The sequence below is a fragment of the Hyperolius riggenbachi genome, chromosome 8, assembly GCF_040937935.1.
Source record: "Hyperolius riggenbachi isolate aHypRig1 chromosome 8, aHypRig1.pri, whole genome shotgun sequence".
NCBI lineage: Eukaryota > Metazoa > Chordata > Amphibia > Anura > Hyperoliidae > Hyperolius > Hyperolius riggenbachi.
This window is the reverse complement of record NC_090653.1, coordinates 194,072,257-194,098,748: the sequence shown is the minus strand read 5'-3', so window position 1 is coordinate 194,098,748 and position 26,492 is coordinate 194,072,257. Positions and strand designations below refer to the sequence as shown.

At 46.2% G+C, this 26,492-nt stretch overlaps 1 protein-coding gene across 4 annotated transcripts in view; it reads right to left on the bottom strand.

The window, feature by feature from the left end:
• LOC137527529 (gamma-aminobutyric acid receptor subunit beta-4) overlaps window positions 1-26,492 on the bottom strand; it is a 608,888-nt gene that overhangs the window by 399,799 nt on the left and 182,597 nt on the right. For all 4 annotated transcript variants that reach the window (XM_068248067.1, XM_068248065.1, XM_068248069.1 and 1 more), the window contains exon 2: window positions 10,883-10,971. In XM_068248067.1, coding sequence (XP_068104168.1) covers window positions 10,883-10,971 — 89 coding nt within the window. The remainder of the gene's footprint in view (window positions 1-10,882; window positions 10,972-26,492) is intronic.

Genomic DNA, 26,492 nt, shown 5'->3' with positions numbered 1-26,492 from the left:
TTGTGGGGATATCTGCTGCCAATCTCATTGCATTTGTGGGGAAATCTGCTGCCAATCTCATAGCATTTGTGGGGAAATCTGCTGCCAATAATAATGCATTTGTAGGGAAATCTTCTGCCAATCTCATTGCATTTGTGGGGAAATCTGCTGCCAATTTCATTGCATTTGTGGGGAAATGTGCTGCCAATCTCATAGCATTTGTGAGCAAATCTGTTGCCAATCTCATAGCATTTGTGGGGAAATCTGCTGCCAATCTCATTGCATTTGGGAGGAAATCTTCTGCCAATCTCATTGCATTTGTGGGGAAATGTGCTGCCAATCTCATAGCATTTGTGAAGAAATATGCTGCCAATCTAACTCCATTTGCGGGGAAATCTGCTGCCAATCTCAACCTATACTGCGGGCACCCATACCTTGCTATTGGGGCGGGGAGGGTGCAGACAGGCAGCGTTTTGATCACTGTTCATGTCTGCATTCTGCAGGTCTCTTTAAGAGAGACATTTTGTCAGTTCTGCAGCTTGCTGCTGAGGAATTTGCATACATTCGTTATGCAAATCCCCTACCTGCCTCCTGTGATGACTGGCAGTATAAAGGTTGGGATTACCCACAGTCCTTTGCTGGTCATTCCTTCAGGGTTTGTACTACACACTCCTAGAGAGTGTCAGCCATGCTACTTCTTGTTGAAGTTATCTTAGAGTAATTCCTGGAAGCTGTGCTAGGCAGATTTCCCTAGTGCAGTGAGGATTGTTTATCTGTTTGTTTGTTCTGTTGCTGTTGTCCTGTCCCAGCGGTGGTCGACAGGAAATGGTTCTGATCTCTGTTCTTGGAGTATAGCTGGTGCAGCGGTTGCTACCAGCTATCTCTTCTGTTCTGTCTCCTGGGATCGCGCTAGCCACTTTTCGCTAGCGCTGGGGATCCTTCTGTTCTGTCTCCTGGGATCGCGCTAGCCACTTTTCGCTAGCGCTGGGGATCCTTCTGTTCTGTCTTCTGGGATCGCGCTAGCCACTTTTCGCTAGTGCTGTGGATCCTTCTGTTCTGCTACTCTGTACCTGGATCGCACTCGCTTCTAGCTAGTGCTGTGGATCCTATCTCTCGCTTGTCCCTGTTTTCGTGTGTCTGTCTTGTCTGCTACGGACGCTTGCTGGAGGCTCGGTGAGGTAACCGTTAAGCAAGCGTTCGCATCCTCTGTTTCATGTTTGTCTGTCGATGGTTAGTTAGGCGTGCTTGTCTCTATTGTGCTTATCACGTGGAGACCGCGCGTAACCGTGTGCACTGTTGCGAATGAGTGCGGAGTTCGCGGTTAGCTAGCGTTTGTTATTTTCCATATTTCCTCATTGTATGATTTGCTGTGCCTTTGCTACTCTCGTGCTCCGCCTTGCTGTAGCCTCGTGTCACGCTTGCCGATCGCACCTCTCGCGATCGCGTTCCTGCTTCGTATCTGCTGTGGTGTGTGCACAGTTGCGGGTTGGCGACTAATTTTATGCACACACACACAATCTGTCTCTGTGCTCACTCTCAATCGCTTCTCTTGCGATTGCGTTTCTTCCCTTCGTACAATTCCTGTCTGGCGTGTGTGGTAGGGCAGAGGAGCTGTTCCTCTGTACTCCACAGCTCCACCTGCCGACAGGAATTTTCCTCTGCAGGTGCATAGCACCTAGCCTGGGTGTCCTCAATTATACGCTTGTGGAGGAAATCCGCCGCGTCAGCGCACGTCTGGTACACTGACCACGGAGATGATTCCGCAATCGTTACAGAATGACCAGCCCAACGCAAAACCCCAGTGTAGACGGAATTTCTGATTTGTACGATTTTGTCGAGTTTGGGTCCTGTGTCTTTAAGAGCTTTAAAAGGCTAAATTCAGAGACCAAGGCGGAATTTCTTTCTGAATGTGTGAGGTTTTGTCTGAATCCCACCTTTCAGATTTCTGATCCGTCCACGTCGGCTCTTCTTTTTGCTTATGTGCTCTTAAAAGACGATTTGTTCACCTGGGCATATGATCTGTTAAAAATCAATTCCTGGAATGATAATCTGTATCAGTTTCTTGCAGTGATATTCTCTCACTGGTTTAAACTGCCTGGCTTGCCACCTGCTCTGATTGAGTGTGTAGCTGCTGATAGGTCAGCTGATCTTTCCCTTCCATGTAAAACCTTTCAGTATGACAATCAGTTCAATGTGTCTGTTGCCACTTCAGGTTTTAAACAGCAGACATGCAAAGTGGCTAAAAAGAGAAAAAATAAAAAACGCAAGCATCAGAATAAAACACTCCCTAATGATGTGTATGATGATGTTGCTCAATCTCCAGGTTTTTTGCCCCAATCCAAAGCTTATGTGGATCCTGCTATAGGTAGGATCGCACACTATATTAAAGCAGTTAAAAAATCTGTTCTTGCTCCTGAACTCCACCCCTATGGAGATTATCTGGATACTGGCCTGTTTGAACCCCCATTTGCTTCCTGGGATGTTGGGGCCTTGCTGGAGGAATTCGATTTTGATTGGAAAGCCTTTTGCGATTTTTACATCGCAAAAAGCGAAGATGTCTTGAATGCTTGTCTTGATTCTATGTACCTTCTGATTGATTCCGATTAATGTGACAAGGATGATGTGGATCTGGTGATCTATGTATGGCAAACGATTTTGGATGAGTTGCACACACACCAACCAATTAATTCCAATAAAGAGACATCGTTGTCGGATGATTGTTCCTGCCTTTCTGGGGTAAAGCATGAGAGTCTTGACTTTGTGCAATCTGAAATGAATGAGTATGCCGCTGTGGTTGATTCCTGTGCGAATCCTGAAGGATTCTCTCCTGACAGTGTGCAGTTTGAATCTGTGCGATCTGATGCCTGTTTCTCGGATGTTCCTGCAGATTGTGATTGGCATGAGTCTGCCGGTTTCCTCAAGGATGTGTGGGATCCTTTGTCATTTAGAAACAGATCTTTGAGATCTTCCATCTGTGACCCTGCTGGGGAGTCAGTGTGTGTTCCAATAAATATTCCTGTACATCCCGCTAATTATAATGAAGTTCAGTCTCAGTTTATGGTGGAATCTTCCCTGGGACATCTGCCCTGTCCACAAAATAAAGTTCCAGTTTTGCCCTGTAACTTGGATTGTTCAGAATCCTTCTTAGAAAACTTGGAAAATGATGTTCCTGAGGTCTTGTTTCATGTTCTGGAGGTCTCCGAGTTCCTCCCAAAGGGAGCAGAACTTGTATGAGATGTCTTCTGCCCCCCAAGTCCTTCTGAGGTGTTTCCCACTTCAGTAGGCATTCCTGTTGTGCTAACTACCTTTGCAGCTCTAGTTGACCTTCACTCATATGTAGTCAATGATGATATTATTGTCACAAAAATTTCTGAATTTATATCCGAGTCTTCTTTTGAAAGTCCAGTGCCTGTGACCTCCACTCATGATGATTCTCTGCCCGGTACTGGTTTTGGTCTGGTCATGCCGGACTCTGAGGTTGGCAGTTCCCCAACATGTCCTGAGGTTTCTCCTGTGCTGGTGTACCCCAGTGTGCTCTGTGACCCAGAAAGCCCAAGTGTACCTCGGTTACCAGCGTACTCAGATGCTTCCTCAGTGGAGACATGTTCTGATTTAGCCTGCCTGCTTGCATGCCCAGAAGTGGTCCCTGAAAGTCCTGATCTTGATGGGTGTCCTGCTAATTCTGAATCTGGAACTGTCATAGGTTCCATGGGGGTGCTTGGTAGCTCTCCATGTGAGCCTGGTGAGCATTCTGGCTTCTTGGAATCTCTGCGGAGCTTCAAGACGTTCTGGGAGATTCCGAGAGGAGTTTTGCTTGGTACCCTGAATATGATCAACAGCGGCTTTTGTTTTGAAAGAGACACTTCGAACAGGTTTTGTGGCAGATTTGGTATTTTCGGACGCTCCTTGGAAGGTGGTGGGTATTGTCTGGAGGGTGTCGATGGATTCTTCTCTGGCATTCACAGTCCTGATGGGCGTTATACTGAGACTGGTAGTACTGATGGGCATGTTTCGGTGGCTTCTGTTTCCGATGAGGTCGGTTTCGGGTGGACTGACACTGGAATTGGACCTTGTCGGGGCTGCCCCGACCTTCATGAGTCTTCTGTTAGAGTGGTTTGGAGATATCAGTTTTAAGGGTCGTCTGGAATTCGACCCTAGAAGGGGGGGTACTGTGAGAATCTGCTCAGCTGCCTGTGCAGACAGGCAGCGTTTTGATCACTGTTCACGTCTGCATTCTGCAGGTCTCTTTAAGAGAGACATTTTGTCAGTTCTGCAGCTTGCTGCTGAGGAATTTGCATACATTCGTTATGCAAATCCCCTACCTGCCTCCTGTGATGACTGGCAGTATAAAGGTTGGGATTACCCACAGTCCTTTGCTGGTCATTCCTTCAGGGTTTGTACTACACACTCCTAGAGAGTGTCAGCCATGCTACTTCTTGTTGAAGTTATCTTAGAGTAATTCCTGGAAGCTGTGCTAGGCAGATTTCCCTAGTGCAGTGAAGATTGTTTATCTGTTTGTTTGTTTTGTTGCTGTTGTCCTGTCCCAGCGGTGGTCGACAGGAAATGGTTCTGATCTCTGTTCTTGGAGTATAGCTGGTGCAGCGGTTGCTACCAGCTATCTCTTCTGTTCTGTCTCCTGGGATCGCGCTAGCCACTTTTCGCTAGCGCTGGGGATCCTTCTGTTCTGTCCCCTTGGGATTGTACTAGCCACTTTTTGCTAGCGCTGGGGATCCTTCTGTTCTGTCTCCTGGGATCGCGCTAGCCACTTTTCGCTAGCGCTGGGGATCCTTCTGTTCTGTCTTCTGGGATCGCTCTAGCCACTTTTCGCTAGTGCTGTGGATCCTTCTGTTCTGCTACTCTGTACCTGGATCGCACTCGCTTCTCGCTAGTGCTGTGGATCCTATCTCTCGCTTGTCCCTGTTTTCGTGTGTCTGTCTTGTCTGCTACGGACGCTTGCTGGAGGCTCGGTGAGGTAACCGTTAAGCAAGCGTTTGCGTCCTCTGTTTCATGTTTGTCTGTCGATGGTTAGTTAGGCGTGCTTGTCTCTATTGTGCTTATCACGTGGAGACCGCGCGTAACCGTGTGCACTGTTGCGAATGAGTGCGGTGTTCACGGTTAGCTAGCGTTTGTTATTTTCCATATTTCCTCATTGTATGATTTGCTGTGCCTTTGCTACTCTCGTGCTCCGCCTTGCTGTAGCCTTGTGTCACGCTTGGCGATCGCACCTCTCGCGATCGCGTTCCTGCTTCGTATCTGCTGTGGTGTGTGCACAGTCGCGGGTTGGCGACTAATTTTATGCACACACACACACAATCTGTCTCTGTGCTCACTCTCAATCGCTTCTCTTGCGATTGCGTTTCTTCCCTTCGTACAATTCCTGTCTGGCATGTGTGGTAGGGCAGAGGAGCTGTTCCTGTGCACTCCACAGCTCCACCTGCCGACAGGAATTTTCCGCTGCAGGTGCATAGCACCTAGCCTGGGTGTCCTCAATTATACGCTTGTGGAGGAAATCCGCCGCGTCAGCGCACGTCTGGTGCGCTGACCACGGAGACGATTCCACAATCGTTACACAATCTCATTGCATTTGTGGGGAAATCTGCTGCCAATAAGATTGCATTTGTGGGGAAATGTGCTGCCAATCTCATTGCATTTGTGGGGAAATCTGCTGCCAATCTCATTGCATTTGTGGGGAAATCTGCTGCCAATCTCATTAAATTTGTGGGGAAATCTGCTGCCAATAAGATTGCATTTGTGGGGAAATGTGCTGCCAATAAGATAGCATTTGTGGGGAAATCTGCTGCCAATTTCATTGCATTTATGGGGAAATGTGCTGCCAATCTCATAGCATTTGTGGGGAAATCTGCAGCCAATTTCATTGCATTTGTGGGGAAATGTGCTGCCAATCTCATAGCATTTGTGGGGAAATCTGCTGCCAATCTCATTGCATTTGTGGGGAAATCTGCTGCCAATCTCATTGCATTTGTGATGAAATCTGCTGCCAATCCCATTGCATTTGTAGGGAAATGTGCTGCCAATCTCATAGCATTTGTGGGGAAATCTGCTGCCAATAATATTTCATTTGTGGGGAAATCTTCTGCCAATCTCATTGCATTTGTGGGAAATCTGCTGCCAATAAGATTGCATTTGTGGGGAAATCTGCTGCCAATTTCATTGCATTTGTGGGGAAATGTGCTGCCAATCTCATAGCATTTGTGGGGAAATCTGCTGCCAATCTCATAGCATTTGTGAGGAAATCTGCTGCCAATCTCATTGCATTTGTGAGGAAATCTGCTGCCAATCTCATTGCATTTGTGGGGAAATCTGCTGCCAATTTCATTGCATTTGTGGGGAAATGTGCTGCCAATCTCATAGCATTTGTAGAGAAATATGCTGCCAATTTGATTCCATTTGTGGGGAAATCTGCTGCCAATCTCATTGCATGTGTGGGGAAAATCTTCTGACAATCTCATTGCATTTGTGGTGAAATCTGCTGCCATTAAGATTGCATTTGTGGGGAAATGTGCTGCCAATCTCATAGCATTTGTGGGGAAATATGCTGCCAATCTGATTCCATTTGTGGGGAAATATGTTGCCAATCGCATTGATTTTGTAGAAAAATATGCTGCCAATCTGATTCCATTTGTGGGGAAATCTTCTGCGAATCTGAAGGCCGGCCTTCCACCATGTGGTCTGGGGGGGCCCACATCCAGATTCTGCATCAGGGCTCAGAGGTTTGTAGCTATGCCACTGGATTGAGCAAGAGGAGCATGGGGACCAGCCAACATCTGCATGTAAGCTTGTGCTCATGGCAGGTAGCAGGGCCGATCCTTTGCATGCCACCCTGTTTAAAGTCCGCTTGAAGCCTAGACAAGAACCCCTTCCCACCCCCCCACCCCCCCACAAAGCTCACTTGGCCCCCATTCACCACCATTCACAGCACTTTAAGGACAGGGAAGCCCCTGACCTAGGAAATACCCTCCCCTCAGGCAGTGGAAGGGGGAGCGAGATTGCGCTCCCCACATTGGACATACAGGGGGACATTCAAGGACCCGCCCCTGCCCCATAAGGCGCCTGTAGGCACGTGGCTACTGTTCCTTAAGGTAAATCCGACCCTGGTTATGACAGAAACCATGTGCAACTATACAATGAAACCACAGTGCAACCGCAAACACTACACTAATGCAATTTCAATAATATTAATTATAAACATTATATAATTCTGACAATATTACTGTACCTTTGGTTTCTTTTTTTCTCAATTTTGTCTCCGAATTGTCATAATATGTCTTGGTAATTGTTTCCCAAATTCCGTACATATTTTTTTTGCAGAATATGTGGCCTGTATCATACAGCTCCAAGTGATGCTAGACCTTAGTAAGAAGGTCATCAATGCTGAAGTCGACTGTGTCGTCCTTCATGAATCTTCTGCTACCATGCTTTACGCTGCAAAAGGCCCATTTATATTTGGTAGACAGGAGTCCCAAACAAATTGGTATTAGCACATGCCCACCACTCTGCTAATGCAACAAAATTAAAAGAACCTGCATTACCATTGACTTGTATTACTTCTGGGATGACGGCGTAACTGCACACAATCAGTGAGACGCACAATGAGCTGTTGCTCATTGTGCGCGGTGACGCCACCAGCCCAGAAGTAATGCAAGTCAATGGTAATGCAGGTTCTTTTAATTTTGTGGCGTTAGTGGAGTGGTGCGCATGTGCTGGAGACTTTGCGTCTGAATTACTTCCATTGCATTGCATCGTAGGAAGTGTGTCATGCATCAATGACTTTCATTGACGATGAAAAGGGTAACGCAACGCGATGCGGTAAGTGTGAACTGGACATAAACCTATACACTTAGTTTATGTCAAGGAATTTCCTGAAAAACACTTTTAACAAAAAGTAATACACATCAACCTTTATTTTAACTATATGTATAAACAACTTTAAGAAGGTTTTATGATCCATCTTGGAGAGAAAGGCCCTAATTCAATTCACTTTTTCTCATCTTCTATTTAAAGTCAACCCGAGGTGAGAGTGATATGGAGGCTGCCATATTTGTTTCCTTTTAAACAATACCAATTTCCTGGCAGCCCTGCTGATCTATTTGGCTGCAGTAGTGTCTGCTAGTGGCTTGAGAAAATATCACCTAGGAGGGAACTTAGGAGAAAAAGTGAAGTGAATAGGGGACAGAAAGTGGACATTGGGAAACTCATACAACAGCAGTAGCAATTCTGTTAAACATGCCACCATGCCCGTATTTAGGGCCGTGCGGCCCTTGCGGGCGTCCTGGGCGCTGTTGTGAGGGGGGCGCTGTAAAGGAGGGGGGAGCCGGAGCCGTGGGGAGGGCCGCTCTCCGTGCTCCCCCCTCAGATGCAGAGTAATTACGCAGCAGGAAGCTCTGTACATAACTACTCACCTTCCTGCATTCCACTCGCAGCTGATCTCCTGTTTAGCCGGAAGCAGCGTGTGTATCAGCGTCTATGACGAGAGGAGATCAGCGGCGAGTGGAACGCAGGGAGGTGAGTAGTGATGAACTCCAATATTCCATAAAATAGGAACAAACACAAAAAGGGTCTTCCTTATTAAAGTATCCATGGGTAATAATCAGTTGGAGAAGAAGTGCTATTATAGCTGAAGCAAATCATTTAACCTTCAAAACTATGAAATTAGACTAGTGATAGGGGCGTTACTCCTTGTTTTATTTATGTATTTATTTATTTAAGTATTTATATAGAGCTGACATATTACGCAGCACTGTACAGAGTATATTGTCTTGTCACTAACTGTCCCTCAGAGGGGCTTACAATCTAGTCCCTACCATAGTCATATGTCTATGTATGTCCTTTTACAAGGATATAAGGTCTAGAATATGATCCATATATCAGCAGCCATCCCATCACAGTGATTTCCTTTTTAAAAGCATAGAAGGTGTTAAATCCAAATATATTTGGATTGAGGCAGAAACTCCTGGTAAATTGTCTAGGTGACATGCAGCTAAAATAATTAGATTCTTTGCTTCATATTAATGAAACTTGAATATTATGTCCTTAGGGAGGTCTAGATTTCTGACCTTTCCAAGTGCTCTGTGGATTATGTTGATTCTAAAATTTTCTGGATCCACTTGAGGAAACAAGGCTCTAAATAAATTAAGGGTAGTGTCTTTAAGGGCAATTACAGATCTAGGGAGACTCTCACTTATGCCTAATACACACAATGAGATTTTCTGTCAGATTTCTTTCCAGATCAATTATTTCTTACACGTTCGATCTGATTTTCAATCGATTTTTCAATCGATTTTCCATTCACTTCTATGGAAAATCGATCGGAAAATCTATTGGAAATCATATTGGACAGGCTGGAAATAATCGATCTGGCAAGAAATCTGCCAGAATATCTCATTGTGTGTACTAGGCATTATGCATACGTTTGTTTGTCTCCCTATGTGCTTACATGTAAAAAAAGGCAAATATAACTGCTAGTAAAATAAATAAATAAAAAGTGCTAAAAAAGAAAAGAAAAATGTTTTGGAAAAAAAAGGAACCAGATGAAACTGTATTAAAGAAAATAAAAAAAAAAATAACATGGGCTAATTACTTTCTGTGATCTTTTCCAGCTTTACACAATTTTAGAGGTATTTATTGCATGAAACCTGTTACTATGTCATGTTTTACAAGAATAAACATTTGGATCTGTCAAATTATTTGGAAATCCCACCATTTTGGTATTATTGTTTCTACACTGCTGTGCCTGCTTTGCTGTTCCAGCTATATGTATGCTGTACAAGATATACTATAACTAATTAGGTGCCTTAATGGCATACATGAAATAAGGGCGCCAGAAAAAAAAAAAAGGGCGTGGAGTGAAGCCGAAATTGTAAAATGTTGTCTATAACAATGCTTTTTACCATTTATTCTTCTTTATTTGAGTTAATAGGTTAATATTTTAATTAATATGTTAAAATAACAGTATTAAAAAGGGCACGGGAGAAGCTGAGATTTCTAAATATTGTCTAAAACGAATAAATATTTACAACCCTAATGAGGATAGTAAGACATTGGTAAATATTACCAATATTTTACTACACCCAAACCTTAGACCCCCCTTATAATGCCTAACCGTAAAACACCCCTTCCTGCCACCTAACCCTAAGACTCGCCTTCCTGATGTATAACCCTAAAACCCCACTTTGTGATCTCTAACCTTAAAACCCCCCTTTCTGATACCTAACCTTACAAAACCCCTTCCTCTGCCGCAAATAACATAAACTAAAAAAACTATACATTTCTACAACAATACATTTTAAAACAATAATTTACAAAATAATAATACTCAAAACAAATTTCAAAATTATAATTTTCAAACCAGTAATTCTCAAAATGAAACATTTTGGTTAGATGGGCCCAGCGCCTGCTATTTATCGGGCACCCAAATTTCGGCTTTTGGCACCCAATAGCCAATATTTTGGCCCTATGGGGCGCCCAAATAGTCCATGTGCCACAAGCGCACAACTTACCTGCTTACGCCTTGATGTTACCCTTGTTTGTCTATGTAATCTGTGTGTATTATATAGTATTTATGTGTACAGAGCTATATAGATACTATATAGATACTGTATATAGGTACTATATAGATACTAATTTTAATTAGATTGACATTTTAGTTTTTGCTATTTGTTGTCGTGGTTGTGATTTTGGAAAATCTGTCTAATCACCATTTCCGTAAAATATTTCATCTACTTTAATTTTTTTAAATTACGCCTGTATTTTTTGAATATAGTTTTTAAATATTTTATGTTAATATTTACAGATTAAATTGTCTTGATAGTAACAGTTTTATTTTTTATAAATGGAATTATAACTATCCTTTATAGGAAGAAATTAAAGTTAGTCCAGTACTTGCCTCCAAAATCTGGCCGTAAGCGGATGTCATAGCCCTTTAGCAGCTTGTCCACTGTTTTTTTCACAACTGATATATTCCCAGATGATGGGCTAAAATATAAAAAAATAAAATAAATATGAATAGAAAAAAACAGTATAGAAAAGAATATTAGTACAAAAAAATATGATCTCTTTAAAAAATAATGGATTTATGAACCTGTGTCCTATAGTTATTGTATACACTTTTGACAGCCACCTTCTTACAAATTACAGTGTCCACCTTCTTCACAAACCCCAAAGATGACACACTTTGACAAACCCCAAAGATAACATCCATGGGGAAAGCTGCATATACAGCAGCTCGCTGCAAATGGAAGAAATTTGGTCTCCATAGGATGTTCCATAATACATTGTACATCTCAACAAGAAATTATACTCATTTAAAAACTTGAGTTATACATTTTGGAATAAGGGTCAAATCGAATTAGAAGGGACTTGAAAGGAGACCATTTATAAGATACTGCAACAATTATCTCTAAGGGTAGAGGTTGGTTGTTGGTAAGTCAGAACAATGAATTGCTTAAAGAGAATCTGTACTCTAAAATGCTTACAATATAAAGCATACCATTCTATTCAGTATGTTCTCCTGGGCCCCTCTGTGCTGTTTCTGCCACTCCCTGCTGCAATCCTGGCTTGTAATTGCCAGTTTTAGGCAGTGTTTACAAACAAAAGACATGGCATGTGATAGGCTGAGAGGAGCTCAGTGTGAGCCTGGAGGGAGCCTGGAGAGGGTGTGTATAGCTTCTATCATATCACAAGCAGAGCTGCACATTCCAGCCTGAGTGCCTGAGCCCGACAAAGCCGTCAGAGAAAAGAAGATTAGATTATATAACAGAGATAATACAGCCACTGTGCAACTAGGAAAGGCTGCAGTAATCCAGACCACATTAGAACAGGTATAGGAACTTATTGGATAGAAGAAATAAGGCTGAAAATTTTGTTAGAGTCTCTTTAACCCTCCTGGCGGTTTGCTAAAAAATCGCCAGGGGGCAGCAAATCTTTTTTTTTTAATTTTTTTTTTTTCATGTAGCGAGACAAAGTCTCGCTACATGATAGCCGCTGCTCAGCGGCATCCCCCCAGCCCCTCCAATCGCCGCCGGCGATCGGCGATCAGGAGATCCCGTTCAAAGAACGGGATCTCCTGGAGGGCTTCCCCCGTCGCCATGGCGACGGGGCGGGATGACGTCACCGACGTCAACGACGTCGTGACGTCATAGGGGATTCCGATCCACCCCATAGAGCTGCCTGGCACTGATTGGCCAGGCAGCGCACGGGGTCTGGGGGGGGGGGGCGGCTGCGGCGCGACGGATAGCGGCGGATCGGCGGGTAGCGGCGGCGATCGGGCACTGCACGCAGCTAGTAAAGTGCTAGCTGCGTGCAGGAAAAAAAAATTATGCAAATCGGTCCAGCGGGGCCTGAGCGGTGCCTGCCGGCGGCATAGCCCGAGCTCAGCTCGGGCTTACCGCCAGGAAGGTTAAGGCTTATGACTACCTCAACAATGTTGAGGTACACCTTTACACACTGTAGACTTTTTGGCCAAAATTATTATTTTATTATTATTTTAATTTATAAAGCACCAATATATTCCGTGGTGTTGTACATAGTAAGAAACAAACATAGGGTACATAATATAGACAATACAGAATTGGTACAAAATACAGAATTGGTAATTACAGTGACAAAAGTATCATGATGAATAAAATGTATAACAAATTCCAAGGCACATTTTACTAAATTCCAGGCTGTATTCTGTAAAAAGGTCACTTTTTCCGCTCCGTCTCGGCTCCAACTCCTAGCTTTAACCACTTGAGGACCACAGTCTTTTCGCCCCTTAAGGACCAGAGCCTTTTTCTCCATTCAGACCACTGCAGCTTTCACGGTTTATTGCTCGGTCATACAACCTACCACCTAAATGAATTTTACCTCCTTTTCTTGTCACTAATACAGCTTTCTTTTGGTGCTATTTGATTGCTGCTGCGAGTTTTACTTTTTATTATATTCATCAAAAAAGACATGAATTTTGTCAAAAAAATGACTTTTTTTAACTTTCTGTGCTGACATTTTTCAAATAAAGTAAAATTTCCTATACATCTTCATAGAAGATTTTTTTTTTTGTCACAAGTTAGCGGAAATTGATTTTAATTGTGTTTTTCACAAAGTGTCATTTTCCGCTAACTTGTGACAAAAAATAAAATCTTCTATGAACTCACCATACTCCTAACGGAATACCTTGGGGTGTCTTCTTTCTAAAATGGGGTCATTTGTGGGGTTCCTATACTGCCCTGGCATTTTAGGGGCCCTAAACCGTGAGGAGTAGTCTTGAAACCAAATGTCGCAAAATGACCTGTGAAAACCTAAAGGTACTCAGTGGACTTTGGGCCCCTTAGCGCACTCAGGGTGCAAAAAAATGCCACACATGTGGTACCGCCGTACTCAGGAGAAGTAGTATAATGTGTTTTGTGGTGTATTTTTACACATACCCATGCTGAGTGGGAGAAATATCTCTGTAAATGACAATTGTTTGATTTTTTTTACACACAATTGTCCATTTACAGAGAGATTTCTCCCACCCAGCATGGGTATGTATAAAAATACACCCCAAAACACATTATACTACTTCTTCTGAGTACGGCGATACCACATGTGTGACACTTTTTTGCAACCTTAGGCCTAACGTCCTATTCACAGGTCATTTTGAGGCATTTGGATTTTAGACTACTCCTCACGGTTTAGGGCCCCTAAAATGCCAGGGCAGTATAGGAACCCTACAAGTGACCCCATTTTAGAAAGAAGACACCCCAAGGTATTCTGTTAGGAGTATGGTGAGTTCATAGAAGATTTTTTTTTTTGTTACAAGTTAGCGGAAAATGACACTTTGTGAAAAAAAAAATTACAAATCAATTTCCGCTAACTTGTGACAAAAAATAAAATCTTCTATGAACTCATCATACACCTAACAGAATACCTTGCGGTGTCTTCTTTCTAAAATGGGGTCACTTGTGGGGTTCCTATACTGCCCTGGCATTTTAGGGGCCCTAAACCGTGAGGAGTAGTCTGGAAACCAAATGCCGCAAAATGACCCTTAAAATCCTAAAGGTACTCATTGGACTTTGGGCCCCTTAGCGCAGTTAGGGTGCAAAAAAGTGTCACACATATGGAATCGCCGTACTCAGGAGAAGTAGTATAATGTGTTTTGGGGTGTATTTTTACATATAACCATGCTGGGTGGGAGAAATATCTCTGTAAATGACACATTTTTGATTTTTTTTAAACACAATTGTCCATTTACAGAGAGATTTCTCCCACCCAGCATGGGTATGTGTAAAAATACACCACAAAACACATTATACTACTTCTCCTGAGTACGGCGATACCACATGTGTGACACTTTTTTGCAGCCTAGGTGCGCTAAGGGGCCCAACGTCCTATTCACAGGTCATTTTGAGGCATTTGTTTTCTAGACTACTCCTCACGGTTTAGGGCCCCTACAATGCCAGGGCAGTATAGGAACCCCACAAGTGACCCCATTTTAGAAAGAAGACACCCCAAGGTAATCCGTTAGGTGTATGGTGAGTTCATAGAAGATTTTATTTTTTGTCACAAGTTAGTGAAAAATGACACTTTGTGAAAAAAACAATAAAAATTGATTTCCGCTAACTGTTAACAAAAAAATAAAATCTTCTATGAACACGTCATACACCTAACAGAATACCTTGGGGTGTCTTTTTTCTAAAATGGGGTCACTTGTGGGGTTCCTATACTGCCCTGGTATTTTACGGGCCCAAAACCGCGAGTAGTCGGGAAACCAAATTTCTCAAAATGACTGTTCAGGGGTATAAGCATCTGCAAATTTTGATGACAGGTGGTCTATGAGGGGGCAAATTTTGTGAACCGGTCATAAGCAGGGTGGCCTCTTAGATGACAGGTTGTATTGGGCCTGATCTGATGGATAGGAGTGCTAGGGGGGTGACAGGAGGTGATTGATGGGTGTCTCAGGGGGTGGTTAGAGGGGAAAATAGATACAATCAATGCACTGGGGAGGTGATTGGAAGGGGGTCTGAGGGTTTGGCCGAGTGATCAAGAGCCCACACGGGGCAAATTAGGGCCTGATCTGATGGGTAGATGTGCTAGGGGGTGACAGGTGGTGACAGGAGGTGATTGATGGGTGTCTCAAGGTGTGATTAGAGGGGGGAAATAGATGCAAGCAATGCACTGGCGAGGTGATCAGGGCTGGGGTCTAAGGGCGTTGTGAGGGTGTGGGCGGGTGATTGGGTGCCCCAGGGGCAGATTAGGGTCTAATCTGATGGGTATCAGTGACAGGGGGTGATTGATGGGTAATTAGTGGGTGTTTAGAGGAGAGAACAGATGTAAACACTGCACTTGGGAGGTGATCTGACATCGGATCTGCGGGCGATCTATTGGTGTGGGTGGGTGATCAGATTGCCTGTAAGGGGCAGGTTAGGGGCTGATTGATGGGTGGCAGTGACAGGGGGTGATTGATGGGTGGCAGTGACAGGGGGTAATTGATGGGTGATTGATAGGTGATTGACAGGTGATCAGTGGGTTATTACAGGGAAGAAGAGATGTAAATATTGCACTGGCGAATTGATAAGGGGGGGTCTGAGGGCAATCTGAGCGTGTAGGCGGGTGATTGGGTGCCCACAAGGGGCAGATTAGGGTCTGATCTGATGGGTAACAGTGACAGGTGGTGATAGGGGGTGATTGATGGGTAATTAGTGGGTGTTTAGAGGAGAGAATAGATGTAAACACTGCACTTGGGAGGTGATCTGACGTCGGATCTGCGGGCGATCTATTGGTGTGGGTGGGTGATCAGATTGCCCGCAAGGGGCAGGTTAGGGGCTGATTGATGGGTGGCAGTGACAGGGGGTGATTGATGGGTGGCAGTGACAGGGGGTAATTGATGGGTGATTGATAGGTGATTGACAGGTGATCAGTGGGTTATTACAGGGAAGAAGAGATGTAAATATTGCACTGGCGAATTGATAAGGGGGGGGTCTGAGGGCAATCTGAGCGTGTAGGCGGGTGATTGGGTGCCCGCAAGGGGCAGATTAGGGTCTGATCTGATGGGTAACAGTGACAGGTGGTGATAGGGGGTGATTGATGGGTAATTAGTGGGTGTTTAGAGGAGAGAATAGATGTAAACACTGCACTTGGGAGGTGATCTGACGTCGGATCTGCGGGCGATCTATTGGTGCGGGTGGGTGATCAGATTGCCCGCAAGGGGCAGGTTAGGGGCTGATTGATGGGTGGCAGTGACAGGGGGTGATTGATGGGTGATTGACAGGTGATTGACAGGTGATCAGGGGGGATAGATGCATACAGTACACGGGGGGGGGGTCTGGGGGGGGGGTCTGGGGAGAATCTGAGGGGTGGGGGGGTGATCAGGATGGAGCAGGGGGCAGTTTGGGGTTAAAAAAAAATAGCGTTTTTAAATAGTGACAGGGAGTGATTGATGGGTGATTAGGGGGGTGATTGGGTGCAAACAGGGGTCTGGGGGGTGGGCATGGGGGGGTCTGAGGGGTGCTATGGGCGATCAGGGGGGGGGAGAAATCAGTGTGCTTGGTGCAGACTAGGGTGGCTGCAGCCTGCCCTGGTGGTCCCTCGGACACTGGGACCACCAGGGCAGGAGGCAGCAAGTATAATAGGCTTTGTATACATTACAAAGCCTATTATACTATTTACATGCGGCGATCCGGGTGCTAGTAACCCGCTGGCGCTTCCGAACGGCCGGCGGGTTACAGCGTGAGGGGGGCGGAGCCAGTCGCCGGCGGCTGATCGCGTCACTAATGACGCGATCGCCGCATAACCACGCCTGCCGCCGCCTCTGCCGATGGGCGTATTGCGGTCGTTTGGGCCCAGTCTTTGCCGCCGCCCATCGGCTGGGGGCGGTCGGCAAGTGGTTAAGAAGCTCCCCACGTGGTCTTCTAGTACCCCTGAGGTGTCCCAAAGTCAATTGTCTGTTAGTGTATCCCCTTTGCCTAAGCCTATCCTCCACTAAACCAAATACACGCTCTAGTTCATCTGAGTTTGAGCAATTACAAGCTGCTCTAGTGAACTCTCCTGTCGGGTGTAACAATTTGGGCTTGATTCACAAAGCGGTGCTAACCTACTTAGCACGTCTAAAGTCTTTAGACGCGCTAACCAGGGTGCTAAGTAGGTTGGCACCGGATTTCTCAATCAGATCACGCGCTAACTTTGCGCGCGTAAAGTTTTACGTGCGCAAAGTTTTACGCGCACTAAGTCCCATAGGCTTTAATGGGCACTTCGCGCGGTGCGCCCTGCGCTCTGTGCAGTACGCGCGTAAAGTGTTACGCGCATAAAGTTTTGCGCGCGTAAAGTTTTATGCGCGAAAAGATTGTTTAGACGTGCTAAGGGGGTTTTCACAGGCGTGCTAACAGTTAGCACCGCTTTGTGAATCAAGCCCTTTGTGTCAGCAAGGAACAGAATTCTGATTATTAGGTGATCTGCAGTATCACCTATAATGCAGATATATACCTGATTATATGGTGATCTGCAGAATCACCTATAATACAGGTATATCAGAAAGCTGATGTGACAACAAATAGCAATATAGTGCAACAGTAGTACTAGTAGGTTTAGCTATACCTCACCAGAGGAGCTGGTGGGTACTATCAGTACAGCGTCCCTCACCAGAGTCAAGGGCCCTCTGGTGAGAGTAGAGTGGTCAGACTGATCGAGTTGGCAACAGACAGACAGATGCAGTACAAAATCGGAAGGCAGAGACAGGAAGGTATAAACAGGCACAGTCGGCAGCAAGATCAGATGGGCAGAGGTACAGAATCACTGAGCAGAAGAGTAGTCAGAACGAGCCAGAGTCATGCACAGATAATAACACAGTAATAAATAATATTTAACCACTTTACCCCCAGCGGTACGAATTTCTCCGCCCCTTTTTTCCCTCCTAAAAAACCAGGGACGGAGAAATCCGTACCTTCCGCGCTACCGCCGCTGTCCGCGCTCCCGCCGCTCGTGCGCGCGCACCCGCCGCTCGTGCACGCCGCCGCCCGCTCGCCCGGAGATCAATGAACGAGAAAATCCATTCCCGTTCATTGATCTAGCCCCCGCAATGATCTGCTGCTTCTTTCAGAAACAGCGAGATCATTGTGCGTCTCCCAGCCTCCTACTGCTTCCTGTAAGCGTCCGGAATGCTGCTTCTTTCAGAAACAGCGAAATCATTGTGCGTCTCCCAGCCTCCTACTGCTTCCTGTAAGCGTCCTTCCGGACGCTTACAGGTCGCATGTAAACAAACACTCTGTGGCCATCTTGTGGCCAAATAGTAAACTACACCCTAAAAGCATTTTACATATACAAACATTACATTTACACAATAAATTAACTCATTACCTCCCACACTCCCCAATTTTTATTTTTTTTTGTAATTAAAAAAAAAAAAATACAATAAAAAAAAAAACAAATAGTTACCTTAGGGACTGAACTTTTTAAATATGTATGTCAAGAGGGTATAACACTGTTACTTTATAAACTGCGGGCTTGTAATTAGGGATGGATGCAAAACTGAAAAAAATGCACCTTTATTTCCAAATAAAATATTGTCGTCAAACATTGTGATAGGGACATAATTTAAATGGTTTTATAACCGGGACAAATGGGTTAATACATTTCATGGGTTTTAATTACAGTAGCATGCTTTATTTAAAAACTATAATGGCCGAAAAAAAACTGAAAAATAATAATTTTTTCCCACATTTTTTCCTATTTCCCCATTAAAACACATTTAGAATAAAATAATTCTTGGCATAATGTCCCACCTAAAGAAAGCCTAATTGGTGGCAAAAAAACAAGATATAGTTCATTTCATTGGGATAAGTAATAATAAAGTTATAGACGAATGAATGGAAGGAGCGCTGAAAGGTGAAAATTGCTCTGGTGGTCAGGGGGTAAAACCCCTCAGTGGTGAAGTGGTTAAGGCTATCAAACAAATCCTATCTTGTGTGAAATCCCCGGTTTCCTCCAGGATCAAAGCACACCGGAACTATCTAAGGTCTGAGCAGTAACACCAAGTATTCACAACAGCAGACAAGTTGCGAGTGATTCAGCTAGGCTTATGAAGCAGAGGAGACCCCTCTGGCACGCCCCCTCCTATCAGCCAATGAGGAGCAGCGAGCGGCTCCTCTGACGTCAGCCGACCAGCCGGTCAGCTGACGCGCCTCCTCCCCACATAAAGGTCCTGTCTGTGCGCGCGCGCAAGCGACAATGCGACCCTATGTGCTGCTGACAGACCCGTCCTCGGCGTGCTAGACGCCCGAGGCCCGGATAGACTGCTAGGCAGGGAGCTGGAGGCAGCTGCGGTGGTAGCGCTGTTCACCGCAGCTGCCTCTCCAACGTTTGTTACAGTACCCCCCCTTGAGGCGTGGACTCCGGACACGTCCTGCATGGCTTCTCAGGATACAACTCATGAAACTTTTTTCTAAGCTCCTCAGCATGCATGCGATGACCCGGCACCCAAGATCTCTCCTCAGGCCCATACCCTTTCCAATGAACAAGGTACTGTACCGAGTTACGCACCCGCCGGGAATCCAAAATCTGTTCAATCTCATACTCAGGTTCCCCATCAATCACCCCGGGGGGGGGGGGGGGGGGGGGAGGGAGAGGAATCCACATGCACAGCCGGCTTCAACAGAGACACATGGAATGATTTAACACCTCTCATACCGGGTGGTAGTGAAATGACGTAGGTGACATTATTAATCTTTTTGGAAACAGGGTATGGGCCTATAAATCTGGGGCCCAATTTTGCTGATGGCTGTTTCAGCGCCAGATGTCGAGTAGAAACCCACACCATGTCTCCGGGTACAAAGTCCCACTCTACTGATCGTTTTCTATCAGCCTGCTTCTTCTGGGTCTGAAAGGCCTTTTCCAGGTTCCTTTTAACCATGACCCAAATCTCCTTAAAAGATCCCTGCCACTCCTCCAAAGCAGGGAAAGGAGAAGATACCACTGGTAACGGAGAGAACTTCCTCCCCGTCACCACCTGAAAGGGAGAAAAGCCTGAAGAGGAACTTTTCAGGTTGTTATGCGCAAATTCTGCGTATGGCAAGAACTTTGCCCATTCTAACTGCGCGTCAGCCACATAGCATCTAAGGAACTGCTCTAAATACTGATTAACCCTCTCAGTTTGCCCATTGGTTTGTGGGTGGTAGCCGGAGGAAAATGACAGGTTCATTCCAAGATGATGACAAAAGGCTCTCCAGAATTTGGACATAAACTGGACTCCCATATCTGACACCACATTTTCTGGTATGCCATGTAAGTGGAAAATGTGTTGAATGAAGAGATCCGCCAGTTCCTGGGCAGAGGGGAGTCCGTCCAGTGGAATAAAGTGAGCCATTTTGCTGAACCTGTCGACTACCACCCATATAACTGTTTTCCCCTCGGACCTGGGGAGTTCGCCCACAAAGTCCATGGATAAATGGGTCCATGGTTCCTCAGGTACTGGCAATGACTGAAGGGTGCCCACAGGAGCCTGTCTGGATGGCTTATTCCTGGCACAAACTGCACAGTTTCTCACAAACTCCCTACAATCTAGGACCAGTGATGGCCACCACACACACCTAGACAGTAGATCCTGTGTTCTGGCCACCCCAGGATGCCCTGCATTTTTATGTGCATGAAACAATTGTAAAATTTGCAGACGAAAATGAAGTGGCACAAATAGAACTCCGTCAGGTTTCCCCTCGGGAACCTCCTGTTGATAGGGCCCCAAAGTAAGCGACCAATCCTCCCAGGTCTCGGTGGCTGCCATGACAACTTTTTCGGGCAGTATGTTCTCAGGAGTTGGTGGCTGTACTGTCTCGGGCTCAAAACACCTAGACAGGGCATCTGCCTTGACATTTTTACTCCCTGGCTTATACGTAATGATAAATCTGAATCTTGAAAAGAATAATGACCAGCGGGCCTGTCGAGGACTAAGCCTCTTGGCCCCTTCAATGTATTCCAAATTTTTGTGGTCAGTATAGACTGCAATCATATGTTCTGCCCCCTCGAGCCAATAACGCCATTCCTCAAACACGAGTTTAATGGCTAACAGCTCTCGGTTACCGATATCGTAATTTCTCTCTGCGGGAGAGAATTTACATGAGAAGAAGGCACATGGGTGTAATCTGCCCTAGAAACCCGAGTGTTGAGACAGTACAGCCCCAACCCCAATCTCTGATGCATCCACCTCAACTATAAAGGCACAAGTCACATCAACATGCCGCAAAATAGGGGCGGAGCAAAACAAGTTCTTCAGAGATGAGAAGGCAGAATGTGCTTCGGGTGACCAATTATAAGTGTCAGCTCCTTTTTTGGTGAGGTTAGTGAGAGGTGACACTACGGAAGAAAATCCATTGATACATTTTCTGTAATAATCGGCAAAGCCAAGAAATCTTTGGAGTGCCTTCAGCCCCATGCCACTCCAAATCGGCAGCTACATTTTTGGGGTCCATGGAGAGTCCTGAGGTTGAAATGATATACCCCAAGAAAGGAACTTCCGACACCTCAAAAAGATATTTTTCAAGTTTTGCATATAAAGAATTCTGTCTCAGTTTTTTCAGGACAAACTTCACATGCTCCCTGTGTTTAGCTAGACTGGGTGAGAAAATCAGTATATCGTCCAGTTATACCAAGACGAATCGCCCCAGGACCTCTAAGAAAATCTCATTGACCAACTCCTGGAAGACAGCAGGAGCGTTACACAACCCGAAGGGCATAACAAGATACTCGTAGTGCCCGTTAGAGATGTCACGAACCTCCGATTTTCGGTTCGCGAACTTCCGCGGAAGGTTCGGTTCGTGGAAAAGTTTGCGAACCGCAATAGACTTCAATAGGGAGGCGAACTTTGAAAAATAGAAAAAATTATGCTGGCCACAAAAGTGATGGAAAAGATGTTTCAAGGGGTCTAACACCTGGAGGGGGGCATGGCGGAGTGGGATACATGCCAAAAGTCCCGGGGAAAAATCTGGATGTGACGTAAAGCAGCGTTTTAAGGTCAGAAATCACATTGAATGCTAAATTGCAGGCCTAACGTGCTTTCAAACATCTTGCATGTGTATACATCAATCAGGGAGTGTAATTAGAGTCTTGCTTCACACTGACACACCAAACTCACTGTGTAACTCACCGCAAACAGCTGTTTGTGTAGTGACGGCCATGTTGGACTACTGCGCAACATGGCGAGATTGCTCTTCCTCACTCAGTGATGTCAGGTATTGTGTGACTTCCTTCTCAACTTTCCATGGCATTGTTAAAAAGCTTACGTTTTGTTTTTAAATTACATTTTCTACTTGCTGTGTACTTGTTCAGTACCGAGAATCCTGTGGAGGCGGGCAAGTCTGCCATTGTAACCCCGGCTAATGGCCGGGGAATGAGGGGTTTGAATCCGGTGTGGAGCTTGAGCAACGGCTACCACTACACATCCAAGGAGGGCAGCGGGCAGGCCGCCCCGAGGTAGTGACCAAAAATAACAATACAGGAGGAGGACTTTCGAGGCCCTGCTGTGTATTTGAAATGAATGTACTTTAAATCCTTTAACGAGAACCAGTTATGGCGGGCAAAGATGACACCACATTCCTTTCACGAGAATCATATGGAGGTGGGCAAGTCTGCCATTTGTGACCCCGGGTAATGGCCGGGGAATGAGGGATGGAATCCGGTGTGGAGCCTGAGAAACGGCTACCACTACACATCCAAGGAGGGCAGCAGGCAGGCATGCACGCCCGCCCCGAGGTAGTGACCAAAAATAACAATACAGGAGGCGGACTTTCGAGGCCCTGCTGTGTATTTGAAATGAATTAACTTTAAATCCTTTAACGAGAATCCGTTATGGAGGGCAAGTCTGCCATTGTCACCGCGGGGAATGAAGGTTGGATTCCGGGCCGAAGTGGGAGCCTGCTGAGACCCACGCTGTAGGTGCCCTGACCGTGCTTTGCAGACCAGGCATCTGTGGTCAGATTGTACAATCTGCCTCTGAAGAAGCTGGTTTAAGCCAGCGAAACAGCTGTCAGGTATCTGATACCCCCACTGCTATGTACCTGCTATTTTCCCCACTGGAATAAAGGGATTTTAAGGAAGTGGTGCCTCCTCTTTTGTCCTCTTGTTAACTTCTTCCTGAAGTCTTCGGACACTGTTGACCTTCCCACTGAAGGAAGAGGCGTTACCCAGTAGTGGATCTAAGCGACCACGGGTCTTCGCCCACACTCCCTTGAGGGGAGTGCAGGATTTAGCTGCCTAGTGCCCAGCCAGGTCACTACTGGGATAACCTCAGCAAGTGGTCAGGAGAACAGCGACGCTAATGTGTGATGAGAAGCAGACGTGGTCAGGCAGTTTCCAGAGGTCCAGGACAGGAGAGAGCAGCGTGGTTAGGTCACAGGCAAAGGTCGGGGCAGGCGGCAGGCAGGCAGAAACGAGGTCACAATCCAAGAGTCGGGGCAGGCGGCAGGCAGGCAGAAACGAGGTCACAATCCAAGAGTCGGGGCAGGCGGCAAATAGCAGGAGTCGGGGTCACAAGCCAAGGGTCAATTCCAGGAGTCAATCAGAGATCAGGGTAACAAAGTTCCTACGGACTACACCAAGCTGTCAGAACGAGCAGCACTGGAGTAATGGCCAGTGCTGCTTTTATACAGGATCTTTGGCGCCAAATTACCGCCCTGCGCATGCGCAGTGCGCGCACAATCGCGGGCAGACGCACGCGCGCACAAGACTCCGTGCACGCGCGCGCACCGCAACTTGCACGCATGCGCGCACCACCCGATGCCGCGCGCCGCCAACCAGGAAGCCCACACACCAGCCCTAAGGACCCCCTGTGCGTGCGCACCCCAGGACGGCCGCGGGAGCGTCGTAGGACCCCAGAATGGTGAGTGTGACATTGCCCCCCCCCTAAGGGCAACCTCCGGGTGCCCCTAGGAGCTGGCTTCTCAGGGAACCTCTGGTGGAACTGTCTGAGAAGTCTCGGTGCATGAATATTCTGGGTAGGTTCCCAAGTGTTCTCCTCCATACCGTACCCCTTCCATTTTACTAGGTACTGAACAGAATTCCTGATTCTTCTGCTGTCTAATATTCTTTCAACTTCAAATTCTTCGGCCCCATCCACTACAATTGGTAGGGGAGGAGCAACTGTACGGTCAGGGAAGTTGCTGGGAACTACCTTCTTCAGACAGGAAATATGAAATACAGGGTGAATTCGCAGTGAGGAAGGAAGGGAAAGCTTGAAGGCCACATGATTAATTCGGGTCAGTATGGAAAAAGGGCCAATGAATTTGGGCCCTAATTTCTTGGAAGGGCAGTGTAATCTTAGGTTAGCAGTAGATAGCCAGACCAGATCTCCAGGATGTAGCTCAGGACCCTCACTTCTTAACCGGTCAGCGGCTCTCTTCCCCCTCTCCAAAGTCTGTTTGAGAATCCTCTGGACCGTGCTGAAGTTGTCCTTGATCGCCGTCACTCTCTCTTGTACTCCAGGAACAGTGACCATAAAGTTAATGCCAGGTAAAAAGGAGGGATGGAATCCATAATTCACAAAGAAGGGAGATTGGTGGGTAGCTGAATGGATAGAGTTGTTATAGGCAAACTCAGCCGTAGCCAACAGAGGGACCCAGTCATCTTGTGAGGCCGAGATGAAACACCTTAAGTACTGTTCGAGGGTCTGGTTGGTCCTCTCTGTCTGACCATTTGATTGAGGGTGATACCCAGAAGATAAGGAGGAATGAATTCCAAGACACTTGCAAAGTTCTTGCCAGAAGCGGGACGTGAATTGTACTCCACGATCAGAAACCACATCCAAGGGTAAGCCGTGTAGCCTTACAATCTCTCTGAGGAAAAAGATCAGCGGTCTCAGCGGCAGATGGAACCCCCTTGCAAGGGAGGAAGTGAGCCATTTTTGAGAAGCGGTCTACGACCACTAGGATGGTGGTAAACCCCTGAGAGGCAGGCAACTCGACCACAAAGTCCATGGCAATGTTCTCCCAGGGCTTCTCTGGTATTGGCAAAGGGTTCAGGAGGCCCCAAGGTCTTGTACGAGGAGTCTTAGAGCGGGCACACACCTCACATGAGGCCACAAACTGTCTGCAGTCCTTGGAGATTTCAGGCCACCAGAAGTTCCTTCGGAGCAGGTCAAGGGTCCTGTCTCCACCAAAGTGACCTGCCAGTCTATTATCGTGACAGGACTGAAGAACAAGGAGGCGTTTCTCGGGAGGTACAAACAGCTTGCCTTGGAAATAGTACAGTCCATCTTGATTAGTTAAGTCTGGAAGCAGATCCTGGGGTACCTCGGACTGCTTTAGGGAGTTCAAGAAATCAGATTGGAGAACAAGAAAGTGCTGAGGCGACAGGATGTTATCTGTTTCGGGGCTAGGGGCTCTCTCTGAATGGAACATCCGTGACAAGGCATCAGGCTTGACATTCTTGGACCCTGGCCGGTAGGTTAGATGAAAATTAAAACGGGAGAAAAAGAGGGACCATCGTGCTTGTCGTGGTCTAAGTCTCTTTGCTGAACGAAGGTACTCAAGGTTCTTGTGATCGGTGAGTATGAGTATGGGATGCTCCGCCCCTTCCAGGAGATACCGCCATTCCTCCAGTGCAGCTTTGATGGCCAACAATTCCCTATCGGCCACATCATAGTTTCTCTCCGCTGAGTTCAGTTTCCTGGAGAAAAAGGCCACTGGATGAAGGATGGAGCTAGGGCCGAAACGCTGGGAAAGGATAGCCCCGATAGCTATCTCGGAAGCATCCACCTCTAAGATGAAAGACTTGGAAGGGTCAGCATGTTTGAGGATGGGTGCAGAAATGAAGCTGGTCTTAAGCCTCTCGAAAGCCTCTTGAGCCTGTGGAGTCCATCGGAATGCAGTGCGGGTACTCGTTAACCGGGTGATGGGAGCCACAATCAATGAGAAGTTCTTTATAAATCTTCTATAAAAGTTAGCGAACCCAACAAATCTCTGGATGGCCTTCCGATCAGTGGGTACTGGCCATTCCTGAATGGCAGAGACCTTCTGAGAGTCCATCTCTACACCAGCTGGAGAAATCTTCAAGCCTAGGAACTGAATGTTCTCTTTATTGAATTCACATTTTTCGGGTTTAGCATAAAGTCTGTGAGTACGTAGCCGGGCGAGGACTCTCCTCACATGCCCGTGATGTTCCTCCTCAGAGGCAGAGAAGATAAGGATATCATCAAGATACACTACTAGGAAGTCGTCAATGAAATCCCTGAAGATGTCGTTCACGAAGTGCTGGAACGTGGCAGGAGCGTTGCAGAGACCAAACGGCATGACCATATACTCGTAGTGGCCGAACCGGGAACGAAAAGCCGTTTTCCATTCATCTCCTTTCCGGATCCGGATCAGATTGTAAGCCCCTCGCAGATCCAACTTGGAGAAGATGCGGGCCGAACGGAGTCTGCGGAACAGGTCAGGCATGAGAGGAAGAGGATATCGGTTCTTCACGGTGATGTTGTTGAGTTCCCGATAGTCCACACAAGGGCGGAGAGACCCATCCTTCTTTTCCACAAAGAAAATCCCTGCTCCCGCAGGAGAAGTAGA